The sequence below is a fragment of the Teleopsis dalmanni genome, chromosome X (assembly GCF_002237135.1).
Source record: "Teleopsis dalmanni isolate 2A chromosome X, ASM223713v2, whole genome shotgun sequence".
Classification (NCBI taxonomy): Eukaryota; Metazoa; Arthropoda; class Insecta; order Diptera; family Diopsidae; genus Teleopsis; species Teleopsis dalmanni.
The window spans coordinates 5,828,667-5,852,485 of NC_051848.1; the positions used below are offsets into that span (position 1 = coordinate 5,828,667).

General features: G+C 27.7%; 1 protein-coding gene across 1 annotated transcript in view; it reads right to left on the bottom strand.

Annotated features, from left to right (window-relative positions):
• LOC119687457 (neural-cadherin-like) overlaps positions 1–6,630 on the bottom strand; it is a 65,482-nt gene extending 58,852 nt beyond the window's left edge. Inside the window, exons 1-3 of the mRNA XM_038101778.1 lie at positions 6,118–6,630; positions 5,667–5,895; positions 162–305 (exon numbers count right to left, since the gene is read on the bottom strand). Coding sequence (XP_037957706.1) covers positions 162–305; positions 5,667–5,895; positions 6,118–6,630 — 886 coding nt within the window. The remainder of the gene's footprint in view (positions 1–161; positions 306–5,666; positions 5,896–6,117) is intronic.
• Positions 6,631–23,819: the final 17,189 nt, after the last annotated feature.

Consider the following 23,819-nt stretch of genomic DNA (forward strand, 5'->3'; position numbering starts at 1 on the left):
TATATATATATTTTCTTTTTTTTTAAATTATTTAATAAAAAAACATTTTCATTTTTATTTCTGTTTTTATTTTTCTCGTTTTTTATTTACTTTTTTTTTTTGTTTTTCATTTTTTGCTATAAAATAGAATGACCCAATATACAATTCAAGTCAAAACTTACATTCATCATGATCCTTTGCTGTGACAGTCAAAACAGTATGTTGTATATCCTCATTCTCATCGACTTCGGCCTCGTAGAGGGATTTGTCAAAATATGGCGGATTATCGTTTTTATCAGCAATACCAATGCGTATGAATTTTGTCACTGTAATGCATAGAAAACAGCAAGTAAGTATTAGAAAAAAAAACCAACAGCAACAACAACAACAGCAACAACAATAGTAATAATTTTAAGTGTGAGCAATGTAAGCATAAAAATATCTTAACAAAATATGCGCTTTTACTACTAAAATGGAAGTACGGATGTGGTTATGTCTGCGACAGATATATGGGTATGTATCGTTCATATATGATATATGTGAGTATGTGTGAATTCGACAATTACACTACACTCATATTGTTACTGGTATAACAGTAATATATAATATAGTTGCTTAATATAAGTTTACTGCCCGTATATGAATGTGACTATTGCGCTCTTTGAATTATTCAATTATCACGTAATCCATATAAAAGTTAACTTTATCTACATTAAATAGTATATTTTTTTTTATGAAACTGTGCGTACGTACATTAATCTCATCATTACTTAATACGAAAGCTAAGTAGTGTAAGCATTTTAGCAGTAATCGTGCCAAAATGCTTTTTGTATCTACGCTCATAGACTCTTTTCCATGTATGGTAAGTAATTTTACTTAACTTTTAACTTTTACCCAATTTTTACATACATAGATAATTGAACTATATTTTTAATATTAAGTTAATACGAATATTCCAAGAATCCGTATTTCTTGTATTTTCGATTTTCATTTACAATGACTATTATTATCATGTTTTTATGCTTATTTTTCCATTTGATGCTTTTTTGCATAATATCATACCATTTTACTACCTTTCGCATTGTAAATTGTAATTTAAAATTTCTTAAAACTTGATATGCATACCAATTACCATTAAATTATTTTAACGTTCTTTATATCTGGATCAGGAATTAAGAATATAATATTGTAAATGATATTCACAGAGATGTGCCAATTACAGTAAATAATTGTAGTTATAATAGGATAGATAATACTATAATAGTATGATAAAGCAATCTTCTCGTATTCTCGTTAACCTTAAGCAATTGTTATGGATTAAATAAATTCCAATATTTTATAATAAATAATTGGAAAAAAATATAATGACATTAATATATTATAAAAAGTATTACATGTTTATGTTTAAAGATTTGCAGACTAAAAAAATTTCAAGTAAGTTCCAAAGAATTTGACAACGTATTTTAGAAAAGTCAGCTACTATAGAAAAATTTGTTTATTACTTAAGGTCGCTTTCAAAATCTAACAACCTTAAAGCCCGGTACCTTCAAACTAAGCTATATTGTTGTAATGCTTTGAGGAAAATATTGTACAAAACAACTGTTTTCGCTATCCAATAGGTGTACCCGCAAGATTGGAATCGTGCCATTTTTGAGGACTAATTCTGGCGAATTAATTATAGTAGTTAAAAATAATTTGTGTGAATTTGTTGTAGTCATATACATAAATTTGTATAAATTATATAAAGAAATTATAAAATTATAAATAAAAAAGCTGTTTAAATTCTTTAAGCAAATAGCGAAATAATTTGTGAACAGATTCTAGTCAAAAAGTCGAAAAAATTTACTGAACTATGCAAAAAGTGTTATAAAACCAGATTAAATTTGCAGAATTACACTAATGTTTCTGAAAATTTCTACTTTTTTACGAGAAAATATATTTGTAAAATAAATATTTTACTTATACGCAATTATTGGTAATAATATTTGTTATATCTATTGTTATATATCAAAGTAACTAAGAAAGTACTTAAGTGTAATATGACATTTATTTCCTGCAACACTTTTATAAACAATATTGACCGATTTGAAGAACAACGACCACTATTAATATATATATAAATATACAATCTTGTACAAAAATATAAGATTAAGCAATAAGCCAAATATAAGATAAAGAAACATACACCCCTCCTAACAAGTAGAAAGGTAAAGTTACTTATGCGTGGTTTGATAACTTTTTATTATCTAAACTATGATCTCAACAGTATCTCAGACAGGATATTCTGAACTTAAAGAATGTGGTCTCTCCTTGGAGTGGATCGAAACAATCAATCGGGTTTTTTCTGCCTGCACCAAAAAGTTTTGACTAACTCAGCCAAAATCCACAGCTTTTAAAAGTTCTTAATGTAGAACATTCAAGTTTTCAATCGGAAGGCAGACAGTCTATACAGTTCGGAACAGTTGATGTACATAAACTTTGGTGGCTTGGGCCAGATTCGTATAATACTATCCCCTTATGCATTACAATTTGTTATTAAGTTAATAAATAAATTTTGTTAATATATTTAGAATAAACTTTAAATTATAGAAAAGTGAATACGTAACTCAAAGAGTAGTGGAAATACACAGAGAATGTTTTTCCAATATTTACAAAATATGTAGAATATATATATATATTCAACATACATTTCAAAAATATTTCACTTTTTCTCAATCTTCTTTGTATTGTATAAAAATGCTTTAAGTAAATAATAAACTTATTTATTTTAATTTTGTTCTAGTAATACAACTGTTATTGAAACTATTCCTTAAATGTACTTTGCACACTATATTCCCGCCTGTCCGCAGATGTTGATGACTAGCTGGAGCTTAACTGTGCTCCGAGTCCGAGTATTCCCAGTTCGCTCCTTTTGTATTCCTGCAATTCCTCATAAGTTCCACTGACGGCCAATGTATTGTTATGGGCTTTCCATGACAAAAACTATTCGAGCAAATCAAAAAGGCATTATTTCAGTAAATTTTAGGTAAGCGGGAGAGTGCGGCTTGAAAGACTCAATGTGTATGTCGTCACAGCTTTTATAAAGAATGTTGGTCACGTATCTTAGTAATAATAATTTATTTACCCACATGCCTGGTATTAAATTAATTCCAATCATATTAAATAGGATTGCTGAAGTGAAATTGTGAGTGAGTGGTGGAATTATTTTTAATAAAGTCAGAAAATTTAATTAAATTTTACACTATTTTACACTAATAAATATATTTGTGTTTTCAAAATAATTAATTTGAATTTTAAATAGAAACAGTAGAAAGTTATTTGCGAGATTGCAATTTATATTTCAAAAGTGATTAAGGATTTTATTTTTGAATTTATTGTCAAAAAACTAAAAAATTTCTTATGTAAATATTGCGGTTTTGTAACAATAATTACAGAAAATATTAAATAATACATTGTCTTTAATTAATTGTTTTGTTTATTACAGTTTTCGGATATTATTTTAATTAAAATTTGTCATTAAATATTTATATGAAAATTAAATAAATTGCATCAATTAAAATTTTGAGAAAATATTTTAAATAGCAACATATTTATATTAAGTAAATAAATATTATGTATTTAATAAAATTATTTCTCAATAAATCTCTAAGATAATCATCTCGAAATGATATTATGTTTCTTAAAATAATTAAATTCATTTTTGTTTAATTTTTCAAGCTGAAACTGTTGAAAATTACTTATACTATATCTACTACTCAAAGTAAAATACGTGTGCATATTTACCTTTGAAATAAGTGATTATTTCAATTGTTAGTTTTTTATTTAGCACATAATATCTTTATAATTCTTTTTTCAATTTTGTATATTTCTATGAATTTGTGAGAGAGAAAACCTCAACATTCAACATTGTGTAGGAAAACCAAAAATAAATTAAAATTTAGATTTGTTACACAAATGAAAACCGCATTTTGCACAAAGCTCGCCCACTTTTCACACCTCCCCAACATAAATTTTCTGGTTACAAACTACACATAGCCAAACATAAGTACAAATAGCAATATACCAACTTAACTATATAAACAGACCAGAATTGTACACGCCTACAACGGATGGCTTTGAGGCGGTTATGGCACTACCGCATTAAATGCAGTAAGGAATTTTATAATTTTCTACGCCTTTTATGAGAGCTTCAGTTACGCATTGAATATAAGCACACTTGCAAAAAGTAAATAATTGCAAGACGTGTCCGCGGCACTGTTTGTGTTTGTTAAATAAGTGTAGTAGAGCAGGAATGATAACATTTACAATTTAAAAATTTTTACTATAGTTGTGAGTAAACAAAAGCAGCAGTACATAAACTTTAAGATAACCATAAAGTATCTTAGCATATCTTCGCTGTACTAACGTAGAAGAAACTTATTAAAAAATTGTTAATTTTTAATGTTTTTGCAACCTTTCTAAAGTAAATATTTAATATATTTTTATTATTTATCTACTGAAGGGTTGTTATAACTAAGTGTTATACATTTGGCTTTGCTTTGAAATGTCTAATATTTTTTTTACGACTGAAATAATTTATTGGTCTAATCATATTGTAATTGAAAAAAACAAAATTGAAATAAAAGAAATTTTAAATAACATATTAAATTTATACCTATATTCTAAACTTAAAATAATTAAACAAAGATTAAAACTTATATCGATACAGTAGACATAAACACAAATAACTTAAGTGAAGTGTTTATATCGCAATTATAAATTATAACTTCAGGAAATCTGCAGTTCCTGTACTTATTGGACTATCGACAGAACACTGAGTCATTGCACCGATGATTCAACGACACCGTCTTCTGACATTTTGACAGTGCAGGAGTTGTCATGATGTGGATGAGATACAATTCATTAATCTTCTTCTACTTGTGCATACAACTCTATGGGAATCTTGGGAGAGATAACTGACAGAGATAATGGAAATAAACTCTTCAGATCTATTCAGTTTTATCTGAACGACCATACAGTTTAACAAGCACAATAACAGTAGGTAAGAACGGTTAGTGTAACTCACCTCAGTCAGACAATTTTTGGAATTTTTACGGTGTCATTAAGTGCAATATATATGTTATTTTCGAAAGGAAACTACTTCAGCTAATCACCTAATAAATCGAATAAATGAATAGTATTCATGAAAGCAACTAACATATCAAATTTATATTCTATCTATTTACAAATATTTTAAAAATAAATAAAAATTTCGGACTAAGACGAAGGACTAATTTTATTGACTCATATTACACCTGCTTTCTTGATTTCACAGTCACAAATTGTATAATACAATATGTTGAATTCCTAAACAAACCAACTTTAAAATTAATTCAAAACCATTATAAATTTTGGTATTTATTTATTAGGTATAAGTTGAGCAATAAATAAATTTTAAAGTATATATAACAACGTACGATGACAATACAGACAATGATTATATATGATCAAAATTCATGCATGATAAATACTATAATCTATTTTAAAGTACTTTAAGACTACATCGGTTGACTACATCCTTCCAATCAGATAATTTATACAACTAAACGTTACTCTTTATTTTAGTATTTACTGTTTTAGTTTTTCTGCGAGTATGCAGTGGTGACAACGACATTTGACTGGCTTCAAGTTGTTAGATGAAGACATGCCTCGACATTGACACAGACATTTCTGGGTGGTTGCAGAATTATGTGCCGTGTCCATTATCATTGCTCTTTTCGAAACAGAAGATGAAAAACCGAACTGAGAATCTTCTTTCTTGCCTACATATCTTGCCGTTCGTTTGGAACATTCTTCATGCATATTAATCGTGTTATTAGAATGATCCAAACGATCAGCAACCTCATAAAACTCTTTACTATTGTAAGTATCAATTCTCTTTTGAAAGAGTTTAATCATTTGATTGGAATTTTGAGATATTAAATGGTTATGTTTTATAAATTTGTTATCCCATACATTATTTCCATTGAACACAGTTTCAGTTAACGACAAATGATTATGAATAGGGTACTTTGTGTTCTGTGTCTTTGGAAACTCACTTACACTTTCTACTAATGAGAGGTTTGAATTTGACAAAGAGTGCATCGAGATTGGTCTTACCCGGCTAGGCTTCACATCTTGCTTTTCATCATAATCATTAATCTCGAAACGATTTTTTGTATGTACACTGGGGTTTCTTTTGTCAAAATCTTTAATAAAATCGTTTAGACACTTTTCCAGAACATCAGTACTTTTACACGATAAATTGCATAAATCTATGTTGTATTTGGTAAGATTGTGTGACAAATGGTTAATATCTTCCCTTGTTAACTCTGGGACACGTACATTATTTGTTTTTTGTAGTTTTATGAAATTAACCAGTTTGTTTACGATGACAGAATTGTTTTGGAATATTTCATCAAACCTTTGGTAGCTGTAATTGCCATACTTTTGGTTGGCTTCCAACAATTGTCCTCCAAACTGCTTTATAACTGATTTATTAGTATCTGATCTCTCGATCTGCAGCATATGTTCCGGTAACTTGACTTTTTCAGTCATCCCTTCTCTGCGCATTTCATTTCGAAGAAACATTCGTATCAATTGAGCAAAAGCGTTTCCTAATTTATTTGACATTTTAATTTTTTATTTGAAAAAATTTTTATAAATTTTCCTACACAAAATTTTAAAACATTGTCTACGACAAAAAAAAAATATATGATTTTTATTTTTAAATATTTGTACGGAGGATATTTTCAACAATTTCAAAGATTGCTACCATTTTACGGTAAAATATACTTGTAAAATAAATAATTTACTTATACGCAATTATTGGTAATAATATTTGTTATACATTAAGACCGAAAAGTTTTCGGAAATTCTCATTTAAAATTCGCGCGCTGTATATTTTTCGATATTTTAAGTTTATGTAGTTTGGCAGCATTAAGGCACAATTACTATGCCAAAAATGAGCGCGATCTGTCAGACAGTTCGTTTTACGGCAGCTGTTGAAACCAGTTCACCTCAGTAGTGCGTTGCGAAAAAAACAATGGAAAAAAATATTGAACAAAGAGTTTGCATCAAATTTTGTGTTTCGAACGAAATTTCGTGTGCAGAATCGTTGCGAATGCTACCAAAAGGCTTATGGGGAATCAGTTTTATCGAAAACTCAAGTTTATGAGTGATACAAAGCCTTTCAGGACGGTCGTACGACCGTCGAAGACACATTTCGCAACGCACTACTGAGGTGAACTGGTTTCAACAGCTGCCGTAAACGAACTGTCTGACAGATCGCGCTCATTTTTGGCATAGTAATTAAGGACAGGGCTGCCAAACTACATAAACTTAAAATATCGAAAAATATACAGCGCGCGAATTTTAAATGAGAATTTCCGAAAACTTTTCAGTCTTAATGTATCTATTGTTATATATCAAAGTAACTAAGAAAGTACTTAAGTGTAATATGACATTTATTTCCTGCAACACTTTTATAAACAATATTGACCGATTTAAAGAACAACGACCACTATTAATATGTATATATATATATATATATATATATATATATATATGAATACTCTTGGACAAAAATTTAAGATTAAGCTAATTATATGATAGTGACATAAATGTGCCCGAAGTAGATAAACACTTTAGTATTTAGGAGTTATTATTTACGATGGCCAAAAATTATTTGTACTTTTTTCGCATGAGTCATTTAAAGTACAAATTTAAATACTAAAAACAATAAAAAAGTCAACAAATCTTTTTTGTTACTAATCTTTTCAATATAAAATTTTATTCGAGCAGTTTGAATAATTCACTGAACAATTTATATATTTTCAGTATAATTAATTTACGCTGCAGTGAATCTGTATTTTATTTTAAAATACAGCATTTTTTCAATTGTTAAAAGAACTTTTTAAGTACAAGATTTAAAAATATTTAATATTTAAAAATATTAAATAATAAAAATAATATATGAAATAAAATAGATGAGCATTAGAGTTTAGTTATGCGTTGGACTTCTAATTGTGACTTGTATGCTGTGTTTATTAACTGAAATGACCGTACTTAAGCTAAGTACATTAAACATTAATTTTTTTTCTAAATTTTATTAGTATGTTGAGGCTAGTTGAGTTAGCTTTACTCTCTATTAACTGCGAGGTTTCTTCATAACCACTTTTTACTCCATAAATTGATTATTGCTTATTACTTCATCAGACTAAGCAATAACTGACCTCAGAGCTACATACCTCCCCGAGGAGCCTGTAACCATTCTGAGATTCGATAACGCAAACTTTTTTTAATTAATATAAACAAATAAATAAAATTCTATTTAAATTGTGGAATTCATGCCGAACAACTGCAAAGGGTATGCATAGTTTTGTTTTTGCTCATAGTTGAAATCATTGTTCCATAAGGTAAACACAATTAAAATTTCACATGTAAGATTAGAAAAGATGTTGCACAATACTTAATGGAAGAAATACCTTCTCTCTGCAGCAGTTAACTTTATGTAATATACCAACAAATAAGCAGTAAGTGGAAAACTGCGAATTAAGTCGGAACTGGAGTTGGGGCGTACGTGGCGTATACGTAACCCAATTTTGGTGAATTTGCTCACTTGCCAAAAAGCGTTAAAGTGTATGTTTGTGCCAGTGCTAATGTATATAATGTTGAGTTCCGCACTTAAAATAAGCAATCATTTATATTCACGTATACTTCAATTACAAAAATATGTTGAAATGCTTGAAATCATAAAGCAATTGTTGCATGCAGTAAACGCCGAAACCTACTGAGATTGCTACTGAGATTCTATATTGAGAGCTGTTATGAGTTGAAGTGAAAGCAAGAAAAGACTACTTTCATTGAATATTTGCTACATTTTGCACTGATATCTGCATTCAGATTTGTACGTGCAGCGAACAATTTCGCATAGTGAAAAGTTAACAGTTTGGAGAATTGTTGTAATAACCATTGCGTAATGTGATGTATGTTTATTATAATTCAACAACACTGCAAATTGTTATGGCGCATTTGTGCCGTCATAGATACTGCATTTGACTTGTTTATTATTTGCTAAATGTTGAACTGTCATTGCCACCATCGCAATTGGCAGTAGCAATTGTGGCTGCAACATTCAAATGCAGTATGAGCATTGCATCAGATACGGGTACACATATATTTTGATGAATATATTGCATATTTGCATATAAACATAAATATAAATATGTCTTTGATGTATGTACTAATGCATGATGCATGCCAAGCGATTTAGTAACCGTGCTTAAAATAAAGACTTTTGTGTATTTAAATTTGTTTAGCTTTTTCGGATGCTTACTGCACAAAATGATCTTCAGAGTTGTGAACAAATTTCAGTTTCAATTATTATTTCTTATTTGACATAAAATCAACAAACAACGTTTTAACTAAATTAGTGTTTGCATTGCAAAAGAGTTGATTGCGTTGTTGTATTTAGCAGATTTCATCATGCATTGTTTGCACCTAATCGTTTGCATATGCACAGCTGAATTATCTGTTAGATACTCTCATTCATCCGCTTAAGCCGTCGAGGGTCAATTATTTGTGTAATTTGCGTTAACTACTAACATTTCTAGTTTGAATTTTTACAATATATTAATTACTACTTAATATTCTATTTAATTAAGGTATAAACCAAAACTAATTTTTTAAACATTTTCTGTTATTCATTACATTTATTATTTTAATTGAATTTGGAAATAATTAGCAAATGATGTGACTTAAATTCTAATTAAATTAAATAATTTTGTAAAATAATTTTAAAAATATTTAGGATTAAAGTAATAATATTAATTTAGTGTACTTTAAATTTTAATTACCCATATTTGCATAATTATTAAAATCAATTTAATAAAAATTAAATCCTGATGTTTTAAAAAAAATAATTAAATACTTGAATAAGACTCTCAATGAAATTCAATTACACATTCGGTATATAAAATATTAGAAAAATTATTAAGTTTATGTTAAAAAAGTATCAAAAAGTATCTTCAATCTTGATTAGCTGCAAAATCACTATTGAGAAAAGCTAATGCTGCTTTGCATATACAATTCTTTAATAACATAGAGTTGAACTCAAATAATTTTCAGTTATTATAACCCTAAGCTTAAGTCAATAACAGTATTAAATATTTTTGTTCCAAAATAATTTTTACAAGTGTTACTTTACTATTGTACTTAATTTGAAAAATATATAGCAATATGTGCTATTTTTCACACAAACTTCATATAAAAATATGTGAAAGTTCGATAAGTCTAAGTGTAAACATTAATAAACGTTCTTTATTATAAAATTTTGACATTTTATTTTTGATCAAATGACTTAATTGTATTTAACTAACAAGATCAAGCCAATAACAACAAGTAACTATAAGAGCATATTGAAAGGATTTGCAAACTAATAATATTTTATAGACTTTTAGCAGTAGTGAATTACAACAACCAAAAATTTTATGTATTATATTATTATATATTATTTCTTATTTTTTATTAACTGGCTTATCTGTATTTAACTGCCAACATCGAGCCAATAACAACAAGTAACAATTTAGCTTATCAAAAGTATTTGTAAACTAATAATATTTTATAGAGAGGTTTTGCACAGTAGTGAATTGCAACAACAAAAAATTCTATTTCATTTTTATTTAATTAATTGAATTCTGTATTTGTTAGAAGTTAAAAACTAATTATTTGTTTCTATTTTGATTTCTCAACATATAAGGAATATTATATAAATCTATAAATGTATATAATCAATAGAGTTTCCAAAAAATGTTCTCTCATATAGGTATATATACACACCATTACCAACTCTAAAAATATGTTTTCGTAGGAAAGAGTAGTAAAAATATAAATGTCTTTAAATGTTTTATAAATTGAACCTACTGTGCAAGTCGAATTAGACCACTGAACTATTTTATTGAGTCGAAAATCTTTATATATAATCAGTGAATATTATTGTTGTAAGATGTATGGTATATTGTAAAAAGAGAGAATTTTTTATTACTATAAAATCATGTGTTCAGGCACATTTCGTAGAAAACTCAATAAACTGAAACAATCACTATTATCTACTCGAAGCAAGTGCTAACATATATATGTCAGTATATATACTTGACTTCCTTGTGGTCAAATGTTTAAATTGAGTTTGTATCCGTTGTCCTTTTAGGTGAGCTATAAAATGTTGCACATGCATTGTCAATGTTTCCAACCATTTATGTGTACTTAATTTTTACGACTTCGGTTAGAGTTCTTTTTTCATAATTTTTTCCTTTTCTTGTGATTTTATTTTTGAACAATTTTACGACTTGCTTTTTCACAAAACTGCAAGACTGCTGAGCTCTTAAATTGTTCTGATACGATAAGTCATAAAAACGTTCTAGGACTTGAAACATTGTTGTGATTGTTAAACATTAAAACTACTCAAAATACTGTGTATTATTGATGAAAATTTATGGATAAATATGTGTATATACACACATTTCTTAATAAAGTCAAATAAGCGATAATATGAAAAATAGAAAAGAGAATTTCTATTTACAATACGTAATAGATCAAAATTTTTAAATTAAGTTAAATAGTTATTAATGTGATTAAGTGAACTTTTTTTTTTGATATATGAAAGAAAGTCACTACTCTGAATGAAAAATTTGAAAACTATTTAACCTTTATTTCAAAAACTCTAATCTTATGTTACAGTTTTTACGATTTAATGCAACTGAGCACTTTCACTCTTTCTTAGCTGGCTGGTATCTACAGAGTCCTTCCCTTTTCTTTGACTAATTTTTCTATTTCTCACTAGCCTCACACACTCTGAGTCCCTTATCTATTTCGACACAGAAAAAACCTTAGAATCTCTATCAGTTTTATTTAAACATCCTTTTTTGTTCAAAATTTAAAATATCAAAATATCATATTTATCATTTAAAATGAATTATACTAATCGAAGCTTGGGTGAAATATTGACCATTTACAATATTTTGCGTATACTTTAGTTCAAGCTTTAACCTGGAATTACTTTGTGATGGTTTCAACAGAAAGATTTCTATGAACAACAGAAATACCAAAGAATTTCCATTATCTGAATTAAACTAATGTTTAAAATGTTTGCCGTTCCTCAAGTGTGTTTTTATACTCCTATAAGTTCTATTACTCCGGTTTAGCTGTTTGCCTCTTGAAAAAGGTTTTCTTTATTTTAGTGTGGAGTTTCCAAATCAACTTTATGTCAAAAATTAGGCTTAAGTATTTCATTGTATGATTTCACTTAAAGCTGACATTATCGCCAGTTACTGCACTTGATTTTGGATAAAGCATACGACAGATGAGTGTTTTATTACTCCTTAGATAATGAGTGAAAAGAAAAGACACTCTGTCTAAAAGATATACAGAAGTGTTTCTGAAACATACAAAATTGTAATAATGAATTAAGCTTTCTCCATACAATTTTTATTAATTTTCTTTGTTAATTTGATTAAATTGATTTATAAATGGTCGCAGTCATCTAGAAACGTTCTATTGAAAGTGGTAATTTAAGCTTTGGGAATCAAAAAATCACACGAAGCTATGTCAGAGGAGTTGTGTGTTTGATCAATCACAGTTTTTTGCAAAAAAAACTTCCACAACGTAAAGTTTGTGCCAACGCAGAACACTCATGAGTCATGACAGTGTAATGGAAAAAATGGCTTTTGTGAGCGAACTGCCTAATAGATCGTGCTCGAGTATCTCATATTGTAACACAGTACAGTGTTGCCAGCTAACAGAATTCACATTTAATTGAATTTAATAATTGAAAACGACATTTTAATGCTCGTATAGAAATTTGCAGATTCTTTACTTAGATATACCAATTTTGTCGTAATAATTTAATTTTGTTGAAATAATCAAGAGGAGCATCGTCAGTGGCTACTATTTATGCTGAAGGCGTTGTTTTTATTTTAGCGAAAAATTAATGCAAATATTTTATTGTTTTCAACTAATTAAAGGCAAATTGGTTTGCGTGCTTAAAGAATTTAAACAATTTCAGCTAATTTGGTTTGCTTTGAAATGAAGCCACGACCATTTTAACTTTGTAGACGGTTTTCAAATTTATTTTCATTTAATTAATTCAAGAAAGAAATAATTAAAATGTTTTTAGTGAAGATTATGCAAGTGGAGGTATAAAAAATGTTATCTGAGAAAAAACACATAAAATGATTAGTATTTCTTAAGTGCCGCAGAAATTTTGCTTTAAATTCTTGGCATTGTTTAGAAATTAGAAATTAAGTTGGAAAGGCTTCAAAGATATTTTTTAAAGAAATATTTTTATTTTAAATTCCTCTTTCATCTCTTATTCCTTTTAAGGGTTAAGATATATAAAAAATTTAAAGTTTATAATAAGCTTAGGATTTTTTTATTAGTTTGATAAGATATAATCTGTACGAGTACTTTAAGTCTACTTAAAACAGATATTTGTTACATTAATTGACGGTTATGTTAATGCATAAATATTACTAGATATAAAAAAAAATTATTTTAATAATAATAAAAAAATAAAATAATAATCGGAATCATATAACAAAAAAAAGACCAATACTATATATTATTAATTTCTATATAAAAGATTATAAAAAATTATATTTCTTTTGTTAAAAATTATTTCAAAGTCGGATTTCTATTTTCGCACTATGTTACACAAAATATACTTAAAGGATTCCTTATGTTCAATACTGCTTTAGTTCTTCTATGCATATTTTTCCACTTTTAAACAAATAAATTTCTAGTTTCACACAAAACTACATTTGCACAAAAGTATATTTAAGTAAAAGTTTTTGTTTTTTAATACTTTTTTATCTGCATTTTATTTTAATGGTGTATTGTTGGGTACATTAGTTCCTTCCATGACTATTCTTTCATGAAATGAATTTCTAAAAATGCCACAAGCAACAGCAGTCACTGCAGCCACTGCAGCCACACAAAAGGAGCAACTTCAGGCAAATAATGACGCTAATGCCACATAAAAATTTTAGTCAAAAAAAACGTTGATGTTCCTGTTTATAATCGATTTTTAATACTCGCCTATTCTATGGAAATAATAGAAAAAATTTACTTCCTTTTTTTCTAAGTACAAATATTCAGATTTTGCTAAAATTTGATTTGAGCTTTGAAATTTTAACATTAGTTAATCTAGCTTTAAGTCAAAGACAAGAATAGAATTTACATTCAATATTTATCCATAAATGTGTATTCAAAATAAGTCCAAAAAATTTATGTCAAAAGTTTACCAAAAAATTTATGTCCGATATATATTTCTCCTTTTGAACCGGAACAAAAACAGGAACGGAAGAAATTCCGTTCCGAAGCCCGACGATTAGTTGTCGCTTCTAATTTGGTAGGCACAAGTTTCAAGCCTGACACTTGCAGTCCAAAAATATTATATACGGACTATAAAATAATTCAAAGAAATTTGCTAAGTTCCTGATAACCACTGATGAGTATTTGGAACTACTCGAAACAGCGGCGTATGATCACCCAAATTTCAATAAATTAAGTACATTTTTGTAATTGTCTAATCTATGCGATTCGAAGCCTTCTTAATTTATTTTATTTTTATTAAACAAACTATTTAATAAATTAACCTAGAGCCCAGTAAAATCCATTATACTATTTTTATATATAAAAAATATGAAAAACTTGTTTAAAATAAAAAAACTTTAACAATATATTTAAAAAAAATTCTTCATAGATCGCCACTTTCTCCCACTCTCTATAACATTTATACGTCCGATGTTCCAATGTTAAGTCCTTTGACACTGGCGTTATACGCTGACGACACGTATATGGTATACTTGGATAAATATACTCTTCACATAACCAACACACTTCAAGAGCATATCAGCATGGAGTATTTCCAAAAATGGAAATAAAAATTAATATTGGAAACACTAAGGCTCTGTTTATTACGTGTAAGAGGAGATAGAATCCGCCGAGAGTGAGAGTGGGAGATATGGTAATAAACTGGGAGAATACCATTAAATATCTAAGTGTCACGGTGGACACACGATTCACATGGCTTGAACATGTTCAACTGAAAAGAATTAGCTATACCAAAGCTCTTCATCACCTCCAACCGGTATTTAAAAATGAAAATATCAATGCTAAGAACACTTCTATAAAGGTGTGTAGCGTTCAGCAAGGCCTCAAACACTACTATGTGTCAGCCAGAAAGCCAAACTCTAAGAAGACATTAGGACGAATGGCATGCTTAACGACCTCAAGATTGATCTTATCAATAGGTTTATAAAGGATAGAGCACTGAAACTATTTACGACAAGCTTACCAACATCGCGTTATCGAATCTCAGAATGGTTACTGGTTCCTCGGGGAGGTATGCTGATCTGAGGTGAGTTATTGCTTAGTCTGTTGAAGTGTTAAACTCTAATCCAATAAAGGCGTAGAGAGAGTTTATAAAGAATGATAATAATTTAATTTTTACTTTTTAAATAGGTAACTTAATTCCTATGAAAGAGAATTATATATATTATATATAAAGTAAGACCTCACTTTGCGTCGTTTCACTTTGCGTTTTTTCGAAGTTGTGTCGTTACTGAATTAAGACTTATTTTCGCTGTGAGTCGTTGTTTTTCGAATTGCGTTGTTTGAATGCGAAATGCGATGTTTTTTTATTATTATTCAGAGAATGGAAATTTTTTCAAAAAACGATCCTGATAGCGAAAGAAGTGCAAATAATTTTATTATTTATTTATTTTTTGTATCTATTTTTAATTTTTGGTTGAATTTATAATCTTTTTTATGTTTTTAAATGAATTAATAAAGTTTTAGTTTTGTTTTGTTATTTAAATATTCTTCTTTTTTTAACATTTAAGGACTAAATGAAGAATATGGTAACGTATCTTCGAAGTTTATATGATTTCCAATAGAAAATAGCAATTCACTTTGCGTTGTTTCAATTTGAGTCGCGATATTTTGTAACGTATCTACGACGCAAAGCGAGGTCTTACTGTATATATAAATATTATACATATATTATATATGTAATTATATGTAAACAGAGTTCAAAAATAATTTTTAATTATTAGTATTAAAAATAATTAAAAATGTGTTTGATGTCAATGAAAATTAATTTGCTATTAATATTTGATAAGAGTGTAAAATAAAAATAATTTTAATTTATTTCAAACTGTTGAGCATTTCAACAATAACGAAATATAAATAAAAATAATATAAAATTTTGAATGTTTTTAAAACTTTTTAAGGCACAATAAACTAAGTGGATATTTTAGTGTTACAGACCTATTTTCATATTGAGCTCATAAGATATAAATTAAAAATATCGTAGGTTGTTGAGTTCATTAAACGTAATAACTTAATTAGCATATCTACCACTGAATTCATTTTAACTTAGCGCATTTTATTAGATATTTCTATGCATCGAACTGAGTTCATTTATAGCTTTCTGTATTTTTGTACCTGAAAGAAGACAAAAAGAAAAAAACATATTTAGTATATTTAATGAAAATTAATTTTGGAATTATGCAATAATTTTCGTGTACACTTTCAAACATTTTTATGAACTCATTAACTCATTTCTTGCGTTTCTTGTTAACAACTCAATTCCAGTAGAGAACCTTGTAAATTACAACGTTACAACGCACGCATCCTTCAAAATTTTTCCCTTTTAACCACGACACAAAAACACTTTCCACAGCGAGAGTTTCATTTTAATTTAATTTAATTGGTTGTCAGGATGTTGCCAACCAATTAAATTGAATATTTTTGGCTTTTGATATCAATATTTCGCTTAAAGCGGTGAAAGGCATAGAGAAAGTTTTATGCATAAACCAGATTTTTTGTGTTGAATTAATTGAGTATAAACGAGTAGCCAAAAGGAATGATGGTAACATTTTTTCTCACAGACACAAAAGTTGGGCTTACGATTTTCATATGATTTTAAAGAACTTTTTACGGAAATAATGTATCAATTCATTTTACTAGAAACTTTATTATTAAAATTTTAAATAAAATATAATTGAAATGTTAATTTGAAAAAAAAATAGTAATAATTTTTATGAAAAAAAATATATACTTACAAAACAAAAAAAAAAAAAGAAATGGCTTAATGCCAATATTTGATATAAATTTTATCGACACACAAACAAATATTTGATATTTTTTTTTTAAATCAGTTATAGTCCAATAAAAAAATAAAATGATATTGTAAAAAAGAAAATAGAAAAAAAATAAAAAATAAAAAATGAAAAATGAAAAAATTGAAAATTTATTGTGAAGAATCAACAAGGAAAACTATTTAATGCTGTTGAGAATCATTTAAGTGAAAATCTTAACGATAAACTTTGCTGCCTTAACACGAGTAAAACAAAAACAAACAAGGCAGAAAAAATTCAATAAATAAGAAATGGGAACAGGGAAAAGCCAAGCGAACGAAGAAGAAGAAAATAGTTAAATTGATGTTGAGAATAGCAACGTAGCAACGCTGGCTGGTGTGAAAATATGGCGTCTTTAGTTTGACATTACAATGTGTAAGCGTAGCACATAAATTTATGACACTTCAACTTACAATAACTTTTCGCCACTTTCGTATCCTTATTTCTTTTGGTGTCATTTTTTAACATTTTTTAACATTTTTCTTGCTATTTTTTATTTTTATTTTGGTTTGATTCGTTTTACTTTTTTTTACTATTTTATAACTACTTTTTACGCTTTCTCACTGTTCTCACTTTCTGACTATTTTATGTGAAATAAGTAAGTGATAAAATTCGTTTGAGAGTACGCGATGAAGTGAGTGTGGGACTCGTAGTACTGCAAATGAATTGTCAATGAGTATGTGTAACAATTTCGGAAATTGTTTTATGGAGAAATTTATCTGTACGCGTACTTGTGATATCCATATACATACACATATACAAATACTCACTCGTATGTAAGTAGATGTCAATATGTGTGCATACTTTTTTCTGCAAACAAAAAAACAAAAGTTATTTACGTTGTTGATATTGTTTACTGAAGCTGCAAGTTAAGATACTTTCAGTAAGTTTATTTATGGTTCGGTTATAGGAAAAGGATATACAAATATTCTTCTCTCTTTTTTTTGTTTTTTTTTTTGTTTTTGTTTGTTTTTGTTTGTTTTTTGTTTTTCTGAATAAATTTGCACAATGCACACAACACTGCGTATGATAAATATTTTTATATAATTTAAGTTTGTTTATTTGTCCATGTTATTTATTATGCATCGAATAGTTGACAATTCGATCTTAAAACAATATTAAAATCTATTCCAAGCGCACCAGGAAGATAGAAATCTACATACGTAAACATTGTTATACACGTAGTATACGGACAGCAAAATTTCCTTAATATCGTAAAAATGAAATTAAGTTAATTTCGAAAGTGTTCATACTGCCCCAAATTAAGGAAATCACATGTTTTTCGTTTACAAATCCATTGCTTAAAATTACACGTTCCAAACACTATTTGTATATAGGAAATTTTAAAAGTTAATTATTAAGACTATAGAGGATGGCATTGAGTAATTGTATTAGTTTTACTAGATTTCAGGTATGTGTATTATTACTTTTCACTCTATTTTAAAGTAATAACAAAACATATTCCCGGTTTTATTAAAATCGATTGTCATTGACATTTATTTTAAAAAAGATGTCATTTTTTCGCTATCTCAACTTTATCTTTTCCTTAAAGTTTTTCTTAAGCATAGTTGCATTTGATATGTTCCCTAATTTCAGCCTTCATTTCAACAAAAACTAAATTTTGTATGGGAAAAAACAACTTCATTTCGCTGAAACGAAGACGAAATTAAGATTTTTGCGAAATTAAGGTGTGTCTAAACATAATATTATATATATTATAAGAAAAATATGGTTTCACAACAAAAAATAAAAATTTTTAAATTTATTCACTTCACTAGGTCGCTGTTATTATATCATATTTTAAAATTAATAATTTTATATTGTAATTAAAAATTTTAAAAAATTTACTCACTCCTAACACTTACTGTCTATACAAATTATTTACGAAAATTTCAAAAAAGACAACTGATGATCCTAAAATAATATTTAATTATATTCTAAGAGTACAAAATAAATAAAATTCTATAAATGAAAACAATATTATATTTATTATTATTATAATATAATAAGAAGTAGTTTCTTCTCAAATAAATTATTTATTCTTAAATAAATAAAATTAAATTCTTCTCAAATGAAATTATTAATTTCACTAGATCGTTGCTAATATACTTTATTTCGTAATTATTAATTATGTACTCTAATTATAACTTTTAAAAAATTTATTTTATTTTTGAACGTTTTTGATTAATATAGACTTAGTGGCCTATAATGCAGTTCTAATGATAAAGATAATGTTGTACGATCAATCACTATTTATGTGTTTGTCTTACTATAAGTTACAGATGAAGTGGCTTGAATATCTGCTATCGGTATACCAGTTGTTCTAAAGATTAAATAATTATGTCAGTTTTAGGGATTAAAATAATTGAAAGTAGAAATTGAATTAAAAAATTTTTCAAGGAAGCCCAAGAGGATAACAAATTATTTTTATTCATAATCATAATGAATTCATAATGAATAGGATTAGAAGTAATAAATTAACTTCTAATCCTATTCATGCTATTAATCATGAATTAGAAGATATAGTAATTATTGTGCCTATTATAAATATAAAAAATAAAATAAAATTTTAAATGAATTTATAAAAATTAAAAAGAAAACGACTAAAACTTTTATAAATGGGATATGAACCCATTTGCTTGGTTAGCTTATCTTTTTATACTTAACAGATTTAATGTAAGCAAACTATTTGGACTGTGAAGTAGCTGCTATGATGAGAAGAACGTGATATCAATCAAACGTTTTCTATATCTTTGGCATACTATAGACTACAGATAAAGTGACTTCAATATGTAGGATACTGTTTCACACTAATATGGCTGAGATAACTCCTTAAATTTATATGAAAGATCCAATAGCTTAACAATGAGAAATGAATCGCATTTTTTTGTAAACTCAGCTGCCAATGATGTTTATTTCATGAAGCCTAAGCAGCACTTGTCTGTCAAATAAAACTGGCTTCCTTTATTGAAACCATAACTAATATACTTAAATGCTTTTAAGTCTTAGATCTTAAATCTTTACCTTGAAAAATGTTATTGAAATTCTTAAAATTTTAAGGAATACAATTTACCTGTTGTGCTTTACTTTTCATAAATCTCTGCTTGAAGGCAATTTTTTTGAAGGCAATTGAAAATTGGTTTCATTTCTTATTGTTATTTTTTTTACTTAACGTTTGTATAAAAATGCAGAAAATTAAACAACAAAACAAAAGATTTTCCAAAAGGAAAGTAGGATTTCGAGCTTTAGACAATTATAGAAATAAATGTCTACAATAAAGGAGCAAACGCAAAGCACTAAATATGTAAATATTAACATATATTTATGCAAACACATAGCCGCACTGATTGATGTTCATTATATAGGCAAACCAACATATTCATGCATACACATAGATACACACATACATACACATAATTAGCAGTGAAATTCAGAGTGCAGAGTGAATTTGTTGAGTAGAGCAAGCTAATGCTCTACTCATATGTGGTTTTATTTTGTTTAGATTGTTGACTTGTTGTGGCAGAAATTTTTTTTTAATATTAGCAGGAAAAATCTATATCCACAAAAGGTCTGCCTGTGTTCCACACATATACATTAGATACTATGTAGTAGATAATTGCCGATGTATATCTCATAGATATTTTGCTTGTATGCAACTTACTGACTCCTGTCGGTGCGGCTGCCGGTGCTGCTGCTACTCTACAAGACATCGTTTGGGCAGATAAACAAATAAAATGACTTTTGCATTTTGTTGATAACTGTGCAGGATGTGTAAGGACTCAGAATCAGAATTAGAATCAGAATCTAAGGCATTTGAATTGCATTTACCATAAATGATAAAATTGTGGCAAAAATATTGTTGATGCGTTACTTAGCTATGCGTGCAGTGTGGCAGTGTGTTTAATGTAAATCTAATGTAAATTTTAATGCATATATCTATACACAGTATATACCGTGTATTGTAAGGGCTTTAACAGTTTGCATTCAAAACCACAACAACAACAAATTCAGCACAAACGTAACAATTTTCGTTTCCTTTCTATTTAAATAATTACAATTTAAATGTTGGTTCTGTTAAAACAGGAAAATCGACTATAGAATTCCAGTCATTAATGTTAGGCATCACAAATAATGAAGATATAATTTTAGATACAAAATTATACATTCAGACAAAATTATATGGAAATTAAAATAACTGAAATTAAATGCAATAATTGCAAATTTGCATTAATATAATAAATTAATGACAAAATTAATTTTAAGTATCAGAATGCCTTGATGTTCACACATAAATGAAAGATTAAAAATAATTAAGAGTTAATAAAATTTTCACCCGAAGTTGAAATAAAAAGTAAAAAATAAGATAAAAGTCATGTTGAATGTAGAGAGCTGTATAATTTTCTCTAAATGGTAAAATATGACAAACTTAAAACATCTGAAATTTTATGATTATTACATTTTGTTTCTAAAACTTAGTTATCTGTAACAAAAATTTATTTAATATTTGAAATTTCTCTTGAAAGTTAGGATAAAAAGTTTTGGCGAAAATTATTTGTGCATTTTCAATGGATGCACCCGAGTATTCCTCGGAACTTCTTAACTCTTAAATTCACAAGGATAAAAATTTATTCAAAGACTAAATGACTTTGATAGTGTCGATAGAATGGAATAAAAAGCTAGCAAATTCATACAAAAGATTGTATGTTTACCCATTTCTTAATAAGATAACAATTCTATCAATCAAGTCTTTCGAAAATGACAACGGTAAAGACTTAAAGGTCTACGCCAGAAATCAGTCTACCTATTTATATATGGTAAATACTTTTTATGGTAAATTATTTCGTGATTTAGTTCATTCAGAATATAGTAAAGATATTCTCAATAAGATTGTTTCTTCCAACTCAGGTCACAACAGCAGCCCGTACTTTAGTGTTTCTTCCCAAGCTCTTTCTAATTTCTTTGTTCTTAAAATGTCAAGTCCTAAACGTTTTAAATCACTCTCGCAAATTTTATGTTTCTTTAAATCATTTTTATGTTAATATTTTATTTATTTCAAATAAATTAAAAATAAAGTCCAGATTATAACTTTTTATTAATTCACTTAATCAACTGATAAATATAATATTCAACTTTCTCTTTACATCTGAGTAGGTGTGAAGCGCATATAGGGTATATTTGCTTATGAACTTATTTTTCAACAAAAGCAAGCCCATAAAAACCTATACAAGCAGCTGTATTATGATTGGCTCTTCAAGTTTCGGAAATTTTCTGGCTTACCGGAAATAATTAACCATGTCATGCCTGTTTACCAACATATATTAAACACATACACGCAAACACCCAGATAATCATCCAGCAACTACTCACGCAAATATTTACAAAGTAATACATCAAATTTACAGCCGTTGAAGACATGTTTTCGACAATTTTGTTCCTACTTCCAGTGTTGGACAAGTTTGTGTTGTTATTTTTCGTCCAGAGTACACACAAGCATATACTTATTAATTTGTCGAATGCTGTATGTGCACCATGGACGATGGTCACTCCATTTTCAAAGGACAACTAAAAAAGACAAGTACAGAGTTTGACAGATAATTACAGTACTGGCAGCAATTTGGCTGCAGTACTTGGAAACTTGAAAATGTTGAAAATGTTGAAAAAGCTCATTTCAATACAAAAGGCACTTTGGCAAAATGTGACTTAACCAACCTGCAGTTCAGTTAAAGAAATATTCAGTGAGTTTCAACCAGATTTATAGGCACGAATGGCTTCAATGAGATAAATATCTAGATTCCTTATAATATTGTTACAGGACTTACGGTGTTGAAATGTGTTTCCAGTATTTCCTTTGATAAATAACTTAACACGTTATAATGAAATAAATATCTGAATTTTAATCTATAATTTGAAAACGATTATTATAAAGGAGAAAGGAGAAAAGGTATGGAAAAACATAAATAAAGCCTTGGGTATTTATTATTACAATCTATTTCATTTCAATTTACGAATAACTGATTTGTATAATTATGCATTAATAAATACAGAACACTAAAGATACACGGAGTAGTTATTCATTAATTATTACAAATATGAAATTATGAATTTCTTCATCTTACATTAACATTAATATAGTATAAAGCTTGCATGCTTCAATAGCAGCTGAAACACTTAATTATTCATTGAAATCAATTATTTTTAACCAATAAAAGATACAAATCCCTTAAGGATATTTTCATTTCTCCTTTAGGTCTAAAATAGTTCGTAACAGTATGAAGATTTGATATATCCTAAAGTGCACTCTATCTTGAGCGCCTTTTATTTTAACTCAATCGTTTTATTCATATTTCTTTTATTTTATTTATTAATTTTAAATTTATTTTGTCCTAAAATATATTGTATTAATATGAAGTACTTTAATGCAAATGTGAAATGTATCTTGTACTATGAATCTGCAGCATGGAAGCACTCCAGATATATAAAGAGAAAGCTGCAAGTGTTTACGTTGAATTCTCAAAATATAGTGGCCAGAGCCTGCTGAACAAAACGCACGATTTAAAAAGCAATACAAACTGAAATAAAAATAACAAAGTGGAAGTGAATAGACTATATGCTTAGACAACGGAA